This window comes from Salmo trutta, chromosome 5 (genome assembly GCF_901001165.1).
Source record: "Salmo trutta chromosome 5, fSalTru1.1, whole genome shotgun sequence".
Taxonomy (NCBI): Eukaryota; Metazoa; Chordata; class Actinopteri; order Salmoniformes; family Salmonidae; genus Salmo; species Salmo trutta.
In genome coordinates, this window is record NC_042961.1 from 25,428,063 (window position 1) to 25,440,289 (window position 12,227).

The 12,227-nt window shown below is 44.5% G+C and overlaps 1 protein-coding gene across 2 annotated transcripts in view; it reads left to right on the forward strand.

The window, feature by feature from the left end:
• The window catches only part of LOC115193954 (type I inositol 1,4,5-trisphosphate 5-phosphatase), a 272,496-nt gene that overhangs the window by 149,047 nt on the left and 111,222 nt on the right, over positions 1-12,227 (forward strand). For both annotated transcript variants that reach the window (XM_029753112.1, XM_029753113.1), the window contains exons 5-6: positions 5,098-5,161; positions 6,780-6,883. In XM_029753112.1, coding sequence (XP_029608972.1) covers positions 5,098-5,161; positions 6,780-6,883 — 168 coding nt within the window. The remainder of the gene's footprint in view (positions 1-5,097; positions 5,162-6,779; positions 6,884-12,227) is intronic.

Below are 12,227 nucleotides of genomic sequence, written 5' to 3' on the forward strand. Positions count from 1 at the left end.
TTTGGAAAGACACACACCTGTCTATATAAGGTTTCACAGTTGACAGTGCATGTCAGAGCAAAAACCAAGCCATGAGATCGAAGGAGTTGTCTGTATCAAATCAAATCAAATGTATTTATATAGCCCTTCTTACATCAGCTGATATCTCAAAGTGCTGTACAGAAACCCAGCCTAAAACCCCAAACAGCAAGCAATGCAGATGTAGAGGCACGGTGGCTAGGAAAAACTCCCTAGAAAGGCCAAAACCTAGGAAGAAACCTAGAGAGGAACCAGGCTATGAGGGGTGGCCAGTCCTCTTCTGGCTGTGCCGGGTGGAGATTATAACAGAACATGGCCAAGATGTTCAAATGTTCATAAATGACCAGCATGGTCAAATAATAATAATCACAGTTGTCGAGGGTGCAACAAGTCAGCACCTCAAGAGTAAATGTCAGTTGGCTTTTCATAGCCGATCATTGAGAGTATCTCTACCGCTCCTGCTGTCTCTAGAGAGTTGAAAACAGCAGGTCTGCGACAGGTAGCACGTCTGGTGAACAGGTCAGGGTTCCATAGCCGCAGGCAGAACAGTTGAAACTGGAGCAGCAGCACGGCCAGGTGGACTGGAGACAGCAAGGTGTCATCATGTCAGGTAGTCCTGAGGCATGGTCCTAGGGCTCAGGTCCTCCGAGAGAGAGAAAGAGAGAATTAGAGAGAGCATACTTAAATTCACACAGGACACTGGATAAGACAGGAGAAATACTCCAGATATAACAGACTGACCATAGCTCCCCGACACAAACTACTGCAGCATAAATACTGGAGGCTGAGACAGGAGGGGTCAAATGTGAGACACTGTGTTCCCATCCGACGATATCCCCGGACAGGGCAAAACAGGAAGGATATAACCCCACCCACTTTGCCAAAGCACAGCCTCCACACCACTAGAGGGATATCTTCAACCACCAACTTACCATCCTAAGACAAGGCCGTGTATAGCCCACAAAGATCTCCGCCACGGCACAACCCAAGAGGGGGTGCCAACCCAGACAGGAAGACCACGTCAGTGACTCAACCCACTCAAGTGACACACCCCTCCTAGGGACGGCATGGAAGAACACCAATAAGCCAGTGACTCAGCCCCTGTAATAGGGTTAGAGGCAGAGAATCCCAGTGGAGAGAGGGGAACCGGCCAGGCAGAGACAGCAAGGGCGGTTCGTTGCTCCAGAGCCTTTCCGTTCACCTTCACACTCCTGGGCCAGACTACACTCAATCATAGGACCCACTGAAGAGATGAGTCTTCAGTAAATACTTAAATGTTGAGACCGAGTCTGCATCTCTCACATGGGTAGGCAGACCATTCCATAAAAATGGAGCTCTATAGGAGAAAGCCCTGCCTCCAGCTGTTTGCTTAGAAATTGTAGGGACAATTAGGAGGCCTGCGTCTTGTGACCGTAGCATAAGTGTAGGTATGTACGGCAGGACGAAATCGGAACGATAGGTAGGAGCAAGCCCATGTAATGCTTTGTAGGTTAGCAGTAAAACATTGAAATCAGCCCTTGCCTTAACAGGAAGCCAGTGTAGGGAGGCTAGCACTGGAGTAAAATGATAACTTTTTTTGTTTCTAGTCAGGATTCTAGCAGCCGTATTTAGCACTAACTGAAGTTTATTTAGTGCTTTATACGGGTAGCCAGAAAGTGGAGCATTGCAGTAGTCCAACCTAGAAGTAACAAAAGCATGGATACATTTTTCTGCATCATTTGTGGACAGAAAGTTTCTGATTTTTGCAATGTTACGTAGATGGAAAAAAGCTGCCCTTGAAACAGTCTTGATATGTTCTTCAAAAGAGAGATCAGGGTCCAGAGTAACGCCGAGGTCCTTCACAGTTTTATTTGAGACAACTGTACAACCATCAAGATTAATTGTCAGATTTAACAGAAGATCTCTTTGTTTCTTGGGACCTTGAACAAGCATCTCTGTTTTGTCCGAGTTTAAAAGTAGAAAGTTTGCAGCCATCCACTTCCTTGTCTGAAACCCAGGCTTCTATTGTGGGCAATTTTGGGGCTTCACCATGTTTCATTGAAATGTACAGCTGTGTGTCATCCGCATAGCAGTGAAATGTAACATTATGCTTTCGAATGACATCCCCAAGAGGGAAAATATATAGTGAACACCATAGTGGTCCTAAAACGGAACCTTGAGGAACACCAAAATTTACAGTTGATTTGTCAGAGGACAAACCATTCACAGAGACAAACTGATATCTTTCCGACAGATTAGATCTAACCCAGGCCAGAACTTGTCCGTGTAGAGCTCCAAGACAGTATTGTGTTGATGCATAGATCTGGGGAAGGGTAACAAAACGTTTATGCAGGACTGAAGGTCCCCAAGAACACAGTGGCCTCATCATTCTTAAATGGAAGATGTTTGGAACAACCACAAACTCTTCCTAGAGCTGACCGCTCGACAAACTGAGCATTCGGGGGACTAGGGCCTTGGTCAGGGAGGTGACCAAGAACCCGGTGGTCACTCTGACAGAGTTTGTTAGTGGAGAGGTGAGAAACTTCCAGAAGGACAACCATCTCTGGAGCACTCTACCAATCAGGCCTTTATGGTAGAGTGGCCAGGAGGAAGCCACTCTTCAGTAAAAGGCACATGACAGCCCGCTTGGAGTTTGCCAAATGGCACCAGAGCCCGGACTTGAACCCGATCTAACATCTCTGGAGAGACCTGAAAATAGCTGTGCAGCAACGCTCCCCATCCAATCTGACAGAGCTTGAGAGGATCTGCAGAGAAGAATGGGAGAAATTCCCCAAATACAGGTGTGCCAAACCTTTTGCGTCATACCCAAGAAGTATCAAGGCTGTAATCGCTGCCAAAGGTGCTTCAACAAAGTAATGAGTAAAGGGTCTGAATATTTATGTAAATGTCATATCTAATTCTATATTTTTAATACATTTGCAAAAATTTCTAAACCTGTTTTTGCTTTGTAATTATGGGGTATTATGTGTAGATTGATGGGGGGGGGGGCATTTTTATCCATTATAGAATAAGGCTGTAAAGTAACAAAATGTGGACAAAGTCAAGGGGTTTGAATACTTTCCAAATGCACTGTATAACCACTTAGGTGCAACTTTTTATCATATATTTGAAGGTTAATTCATTAAGATTTGTTTAGTCATCATATCAATTCTATTTTGGGGCGGTCACATTCGCTGGTTTTTGTGGAGTAATCAATGTCCATGCGGCATTTATGAGCATGCAGCAACCCACGGCTGCAACTAGTTGGTTTTTGGGTGATGCTGTGGCCTACCTGTGTACTTAACAAGCAAACGCAGGCCTTTTTCGATTCTATTTGGATTCTCTGTTGACTATAGGCTAGACCTACAGAATGTTATAATGTTTGAGGATTTGAACATGAATCAAGGTGGTTTAGAAAGGTTTGTAATTGTACTGAGTTTTAATGGTGATTGAAATTCATATTTCGACTCATATTTTAATATTTTAGCTTAATTAGTATTTATTCTGGATTCCTTCCAAATATACAAACTGCAGCAACAAAAACAACAGTGGTGTCATTTTGACATCTAGCACAGTTTCCCTCCCTCACCCCCCTAATGTCCCCCTCTCTTTCTCTCACTCTGTCAGTGGCAGTTTGAGGTGAAAAAGAACATAAAGAAAACCTACGAGAAATTAAAAGGGGGCCCTTCCTGGAAGCCGTCCTCCTGCTGAGGGGAAAGTTGACCTCGAGTCCTACTGCTTTCAATCCATCCCTCGCTTTTTTGTCCTCCTTCAGAAAAAGGAGGGAGGAAGATAGAATGAAAGAGCGGTGCATGGCGGTGGGTTTGGGTCACCAGCCGCTGTTCTCATCAATTAAATGTGCGACAGTGTTTTCCGTTGGATGAACTTCTATGTCAAGGAGATGGGCAGGACCTCATGTTTGTGCTTTTGACAAATCGGCAAATGTTTAATCTCAAGATGTGCCGGCGCTCATAAATAATGCAGGGTCTGGCTGCCGAGCCCCCAAACTCTCTCCCTGCCAGAGAGGGTGTCTGCTCCGCCCCTAAAAGGAAAACGGCACAAAATCAGACTAAATCCTCTCTCTCCCTCTCCCTCTGTCCTTTTCTCCCTCTGCCGTCTGTCTCCTCCCCTCTAAGGAGACTTACGCCTCTCTCTCTCTTATTCTCTCTCTCATTCTGTTTCCCTCTCTCGCTTTCTCTCTCTCCCTCTCCCTCTCTCTCTGTCTCTCTTTCTCTCTGCCGCGCTCTCTCTCTTTCTGTCCCTCTCTTTGAAGCTCATATGCCCTTCCTTGTCCCGCCACTAACCATTCCAGGACCTGCACAAATCTGCACTGGGCTCACTTTCGTTTCGTGTTGTCATCCAATGTATTTTTTTCTTCTCTCCCTAATATCTATTTCCTCCTCTTTTGCTCTCTATTCTCTACATGCTGCAGTGTAGGAGGAGAAAGGAGGGTTGCAAGCAGCAGGACCAATGACAGAATTATCCTCAAGCAAGGGCTGAGGGCTCGCTATCTCAAAGCCCCGGCGGACTGAGAGCAGGCTTTTCCTCTATTGCCTAGATGTAAAAAGCACAGAGAAAGCGTGTAGTGGACTGTGAACCGCATCAAATCCCCTGCATTATTTTTTTCCCCCACAGTTTGTTTGGGTTGTCTACAGACTGGGGAAACTTTGATTGTTCTTTCAGAAATTAAGATTTTAATCCTATTGAAGTAGTTCTTTGGTTGTTCCAAAGTCCATCTGAATGTGTCCTTTGAAAAGCTAGAATGATTTATTCTTCAGGAAGCCTTGTACCAAGTATAGGGTCTGAGGACTGTATATTCGATTGACCGCTTTAATTCAATATCTGCTGTGGGAAAATACTGTACATAAACTAAACAGTGGTGTGATTTGTTGCCTGGAATGATTAGTGTGTGTACCTTATTTGCCCTCTACACAGCAAAGCTCTACAAATGAATGGTGCTTTGTACTACTTGGAACCAATCTTTGCTTCTATTGCTCAGTAATATTTTGTGGTTAGTTAATCCCAGGTCATTTCCAAGAATCTCTGACTAAATGGTTTGTTAACAATTCTCCTAAATCTCATGCGCTCTCTATCTTCCAGGCACTAGGAAGTTGCTACTTTCTTCACGAATCCTTGAAAAACATCCACCAGTTTGATTTCAAAGGTGAGTCCCCCCCCATGAAATCTCTATCCCTGCCCTCTCACAAACCCCCCTCCATATAACACCCTACATTCAACGGCCCATCACCGCTTCTATCAAAACCAGTAAGGTTGAGATTGGCAGGGGGAAGATCATGTTCAGGAGCGATAGATAGAATGGTAATGCTTATTAATATTAGGATTTAATTCATGGGTTTTCGGGCTCCACGGTAATTGTGTACGGCGGTTATTGGACAGTTACGGCCCTCTCATCAGCTTGGGGTGTCAGAGGGCCAGGGGCCTGGCGGCCAGGCTAATTAAAGAGGGGATATAGATGTGGAGCCGCAACGTTGTTCCCATTACACCAGAGTCAGCATTAGCACCATCCTCTCACCACCAGTGAAGGACAGGGCGAGGGGGAATGTGAGAGGACACACACACGCATGCAGCATTCAGACATGGATACACACACACACACACAAACACACACACACACACACACACACACACACACACACACACACACACACACACACAGACCCCCACACATACCCTCACCCGTCAAACCCCCTGGGAAACAGAGTGCTCCTCTTACATGGGATTAGGATATATCCAGAATGAGCTAATTTACGCTTTACAAGATGCTACTGGACTGAATAAAAACTTTAACTATGTAGAAGATGTCAATTGTTACACCTGCTTCTTTGGTAAAGAATTATGCCACATTTTCCATGACCAATATTCATTAAGCGTCTCAGAGTAGGATTGCTGATCAGCTCCCTCCTGTCCATTCATAATAATCCAAAAGTCCAAACTGATCCTAGATCAGCACTGCTACTCTGAGACGGTTTATGGAAACGGGTCCACATATCAGGTGAATGTGGGAGACGTTTTCAGGCTCTGGCCCCAGTTCAGGTTATGCGTTATAGTTTCATGATACATCCAGGCTGTATCACAACTGGCCGTGATCGTCCAGGTTTGGCCAGTGTAGGCCGCCATTGTAAATAAGAATTTGTTCTTAACTGACTTGCCTAGTTAAATAAAGGTGAAATAAAAAGAAATGAAATAAAACATGAATGCCTTAGATGAGGTGAACCGAATAGTGACGCTGTGACCGATACTCATAGGATCAGGTTCAGAGATCTTGACATGCCAAGCTGTTTTTACCTCTAAGATATTTTCAGCTTTTTACATGCTGACTAAAACATGCTCACCCTTTAGTTCTACAAATTTCGGAGCGTTCAAAAAGCAAAAAATATCTGAGAGGTCAAAATGGTTTGGCATGTCAAGCTCTCTCTCTGACACTGAGTATGGGTCACGGTGTCACGCTGTTTGGTTCACCTTAGATCATCTAAGGCCTCCTTGTAAGTACAACACACAGCCTGAATTTAGACTGGGTAGGCGTGGAGAATCTGTTGCTTCACCTAGGCAGGAGTTCCCCTATACTTCCACTAACAACCAGCAGGTGGAGTAGTAGGCTGATGAAGCTCTTGCTTTATGCGTGCATGACTACATCTAGAATCTAGATCTACACAACACTGTTTTGTGACGTTAGTATGTTTAAACTGTGAATCATGCTCTCAAGACTAGCTAGTATTGTATTAATACGGCCTCTGGCTTTCTGTCTGTGTTTTTCCCCACAGCCAAGAAATTCAAGAAGGTGGTTGGGAAAGAGATCTACTCAGACACTCTAGAGAGCACACCCATGTTGGAGAAGGAGAAGTTTCCTCAGGACTACTTCCCTGAGGTGCGTATCCTTCCACTGTTGCTGTAGTGACTGAGAGGGACTATCTCTCAGCCTCTGTACTGCTTTCTGAAGCTCTGGGACTTTGATTGACAGAGTGCTGTCATTAATGAACACTAAACAGCAATGTGACATTATGACACCACTATCACTATACTGTTTAATGCCTCTATCACATCGATAGCGTCATTACGCAAAATGGTACTCAGCATCATCTGGATGTGTGCAAAGTTCAACATTCACCTTCTGCTGCCATATCTGTCAAGCCGTCTACGCACACAGCTGGACACGTACGTTCGATAGATCCAACATATGCACTGCAACTGCAAGGCAAGCTGCAGGGCAAAAGCAGCGTTCCATTGGAAATGAATGTACTTCTGGTGTACCAAAATCCAACGACGCGATCGAGGCTTTACAATCTAATAACATCATCACATTGTTTTCACGAGACAGCACGGTGGTATGGAGAATCCTCACGAACAAGTGAGGATTCTTGTGGTGTGCGACTGTGCCAGATCGTCTAGTGTGCGCACCACTAAGTTGTCAAGACAAAAAAAACGACATGAAAGACTGTCGTTTAATGTGAGTCTCAGCAATGTTAGGATTTTGAAAGTTGTGTAGCGTACACCCGGCATAAGGCATGGACCTTGTTAATACATTTTGGATGGTTGCATTTAGTCCCCATAATACAGTAGGTATTGCAAGTGCTGAAAAAGTTTTGGTTATATCTGTTTTTATTTTATTTTACTTGCAACACTTTTGCGGCACTTTGTTTTTGAGATGTTTTTTTTTTTTATCGAAATGGTTTATGTTGAAGAATTTAATATTCTTTTGAATATTTTCAAAAGTAGGCATATGTTTTTACCAAATAAACCACAGAAAAACATAACTATTTGTATTATTACACATTTATGGCAGTATTTCCTCTTACTATTTTGCATTTTCACAAAAGATACGGCATGAAGTGAAAACATAAGGTTATTTTGGTTTCTGCATTTTATTCTTTCTTTACTTTCCCTCAAAAAGCAAATGAATACAAGGATCAGTTGAACAGTGGAAGATTGAGATGGCACTCTTGCAACAGCTTTCATTCGGTGGCTTGCTGGGCTTCGTAGTGCAGCCTGTGTGCGTTGTATGTCTGTTTGTTCTGTGGGTTCCTCTGCTGGGTCCACATCATAAGGGAACGTCGCGCTGTGCTGATATAGTAATAAAGAGCATGAGTGCCCGCGTGTCAGCCCCATGCTCCTCGCTCATCTGTCAACCGCGCTCCGCCGGCCACCTCCTCAAATATATGCAAAGGAGATGGATACATCCTTTCACAGACGTAGTCTCCCAATTTCCGTCTCTTTCACACACACACTCTCATGTACACATTTTCTCTCTCTCACTCTCTGCCCCCCCCCCCCCCCCCCACCTTGGAGTTCCCCAGTTTGCCATTTTCAAAGATGATCTAAAACCAATTACATCGATTGAGGCGTGAAGTTGTTTAAAATTATTACAAGAAACGGGTGTTTGGTGCGTTACGAAGACAAGCGGAAAACAAAACAAAACTGGGTGCGAAAAGCAAGCAGATGCCTGAGAAAGTTTACTCCCTGATTTATGCCTCTTTCCCGGCTGGGTTATGAATCCAGGATGATGCTCCCGAGAGCAGCGCTCCAGATAATGTTAGACATTTAAAAATAGCAGATTTGTGTAGTCTATCAGGGCCGAGTATTTTTTTTTCTTCTCCTCCCCCCTGCCCAGCTCCGTAGTGAGAAATTGGTTATCATAGATCACAGATACTGCTCAAACCTCTTATGAAAGATGAATTAATTTCACTAATGCTTTAATGCAGAGCTCTCATGAGGAAGTCAGGCGCGCGATAACCCCTGCCTTGTCCCCGCTTCCTCCATGGTGATTTATGCTGTCTTTTAGTAGATGAAACCGCCTGGATTTGCCATTCATCTGCAGCCTTAAGGAATTCTATTAACAGGGGATCTGGGACAAGACAGACCGCAATGGGGGAGTCCAACTGGGTTCTGCAGGGTACCGCTCTGGGTCTCAGAGTGTTGTGGAAACTGGATAGTCATCCTAAGACATGATATACTAGAAAAGAGACCTCGCCAAGACCTTAGAATATGTGAGTTACAGAGAGCATGGGTTGTTATCATGTTATCTTCCATTAGAATCTACTGTATAAAGGTATCATTTTCTGTTGTTTTCTAATGTTTTGATACCCCGTATTGAGAGGTGAAGCTGTAGAATGTAGCAGCAGACAGTTTAGCCAGCTTGTCGGAGACTAACACCTCTCTTTCTCCGCTTGCACGTTCACTTTACAGTCCACCGTTAATAAACTGTCACTCAGAGGGCCTGATGACATCATGGTGGGAGGGGTTGGTCTGTACGGCTTATGTTTGAGTGACAGCGCTGGTTAAAGACTAGCAATGCAACAGAGACAAAATTACATTTCCTGGCATCTCTTAGATTTGAGTGCCATTGGGTTGGTTGTGGGTGTATACTAGTGTATGGGTGTGTATACTAGTGTACAGTTGAAGTCGGAAGTTTACATACACTTTGGTTGGAGTCATTAAAACTCATTTTTCAACCACTCAACAAATTTCTTGTTAACAAACTACAGTTTTGGCAAGTTTGTTAGGACATTTGCTTTGTGCATGACATAAGTCATTTTTCCAACAATTGTTGATTATTTCACAATTCCAGTTGGTCAGAAGTTTACATAGACTCACTTGATTGTGCCTTTAAACAGCTTGGAAAATTCCAGAAAATGTCATGGATTTAGAAGCTTCTGATAGGCTAATTGACATCATTTGAGTCAATTGGAGGTGTACCTGTGGATGTATTTCAAGGCCTATGTTCAAACTCAGTGCCTTTTTGCTTGACATCATGGGAAAATCAAAAGAAATCAGCAAAGACCTCAGAAAAAAAATTGTAGACCTCCACAAGTCTAGTCCGTCCATAGGAGAAATGTCCAAACGTCTGAAGGTCCCACTTTCATCTGTACAACAAACAATAGTACGCAAGTATAAACACCATGTGACCACGCAGCCGTCATACCGCTCAGGAAGGAGATGCGTTCTGTCTCCTAGAGATTAACGTACTTTAGTGCGAAAAGTGCAAATCAATCGCAGAACAACAGCAAAGGACCTTGTGAAGATGCTGGAGGAAACAGGTACAAAAGTAAGTATATCCACAGTAAAATGAGTTCTTTATCGACATAACCTGAAAGGCCCCTCAGCAAGGAAGGAGCCACTGCTCCATAACCGCCATAAAAAAGCCCGACTACGGTTTGCAACTGCACATGGGGACAAAGATCGTCGTTTTTAAGAAATGTCCTCTGGTCTGATGAAACAAAATTATAACTGTTTGGCCATAATGACCATCGTTATGTTTGGAGGAAAAAGGGGGAGGCTTGCAAGCCAAAGAACACCATCCCAACCGTGAAGCATGGGGGTGGCAGCATTATATTGTGGGGGTGCTTTGCTACAGGAGAGACTGGTGCACTTCACAAAATAGATGGCATCTTAAGGGAGGAAAATTATGTGGATATATTGAAGCTTCCTCCCGGGGAAGGACTGTCCGTTCCATGATCTCGCCATCACGGTTGACAACTTCCTTGTGTCCTCCTCCCAGAGTGCTAAGAACCTTGGTGTGACCCTGGACAACACCCTGTCGTTCTCCACTAACATCAAGGCGGTGACCCGATCCTGTAGGTTCATGCTCTACAACATTCGCAGAGTACAACCCTGCCTCACACAGGAAGCGGCGCAGGTCCTAATCCAGGCACTTGTCATCTCCCGTCTGGATTACTGCAACTCGCTGTTGGCTGGGCTCCCTGCCTGTGCCATCAAACCCCTACAACTCATCCAGAACGCCGCAGCCCGTCTGGTGTTCAACCTTCCCAAGTTCTCTCACGTCACCCCGTTCCTCCGCTCTCTCCACTGGCTTCCAGTTGAAGCTCGCATCCGCTACAAGACCATGGTGCTTGCCTACAGAGCTGTGAGGGGAACGGCACCTCCGTACCTTCAGGCTCTGATCAGTCCCTACACCCAAACAAGGGCACTGCGTTCATCCACCTCTGGCCTGCTCGCCTCCCTACCTCTGAGGAAGCACAGTTCCCGCTCAGCCCAGTCAAAACTGTTCGCTGTTCTGGCACCCAAATGGTGGAACAAGCTCCCTCACGACGCCAGGACAGCGGAGTCAATCACCACCTTCCGGAGACACCTGAAACCCCACCTCTTTAAGGAATACCTGGGATAGGATAAAGTAATCCTTCTAACCCTCCCCCCCTTAAAAGATTTAGATGCACTATTGTAAAGTGGTTGTTCCACTGGATATCATAAGGTGAATGCACCAATTTGTAAGTCGCTCTGGATAAGAGCGTCTGCTAAATTACTTAAATGTAAATGTTAAATGTTGAAGCAACATCTCGAGTCATCAGTCAGGAAGTTAAAGCTTGGTTGCAAATGGGTCTTCCAAATGGACAATGACCCCAAGCATACTTCCAAAGTTGTGGCAAAATGGCTTAAGGACAACAAAGTCAAGGTATTGGAGTGGCCATCACTAAGCCCTGACCTCAATCCCATCGAAAATTTGTGGGCAGAACTGAAAAAATGTGTCTGAGCAAGGAGGCCTACATACCTGACTCAGTTACACCAGCTCTGTCAGGAGGAATGGGCCAAAATTCACCCAACTTATTGTGGGATGCTTGTGGAAGGCTACCCGAAACGTTTGACCCAAGTTGAACAATGTAAAGGCAATGCTACCAAATACTAATTGAGTGTATGTAAACTTCTGACCCACTGGGAATGTGATGAAAGAAATAAAAGCTGAAATAAATCTGACATTTCACATTCTTAAAATAAGGTGGTGATCCTAACTGACCTAAGGCAGGGAATTTTTACTAGGATTAAATGTTAGGAATTGTGAAAAACTGAGTTTAAATGTATTTGGCTAAGGTGTATGTAAACTTCTGACTTCAACTGTATTAATGTTGTGTGTTTGCTTTGACGCCTACTCATACCCCTGTCACACACACCCTTGCTGTCTCATGTAGACCTCTCATGTCCACAATGGGGGTGAACAGGATCCTACTGTGACCCCAAGTCCCCTGGGTTGAGTCTGCTGAAATGACAACCCCTCCCTCCATGTATGCAAAACACACTGCCTTCATACTCCACAGACTGTGAGTTATGGCTTGAAGTGGAGGAGAAAGGAGGGAGGGACATTAATTGAAAGCTGAATAAGAAGGAACTGGACAAAATAGCGGGCACATTTCTTTTGAAAGGTCGATGTGATGGATTTGGTGACCTGTCATTTCTTGTTGTTCCGTCAATCCTTTGAACTCGCC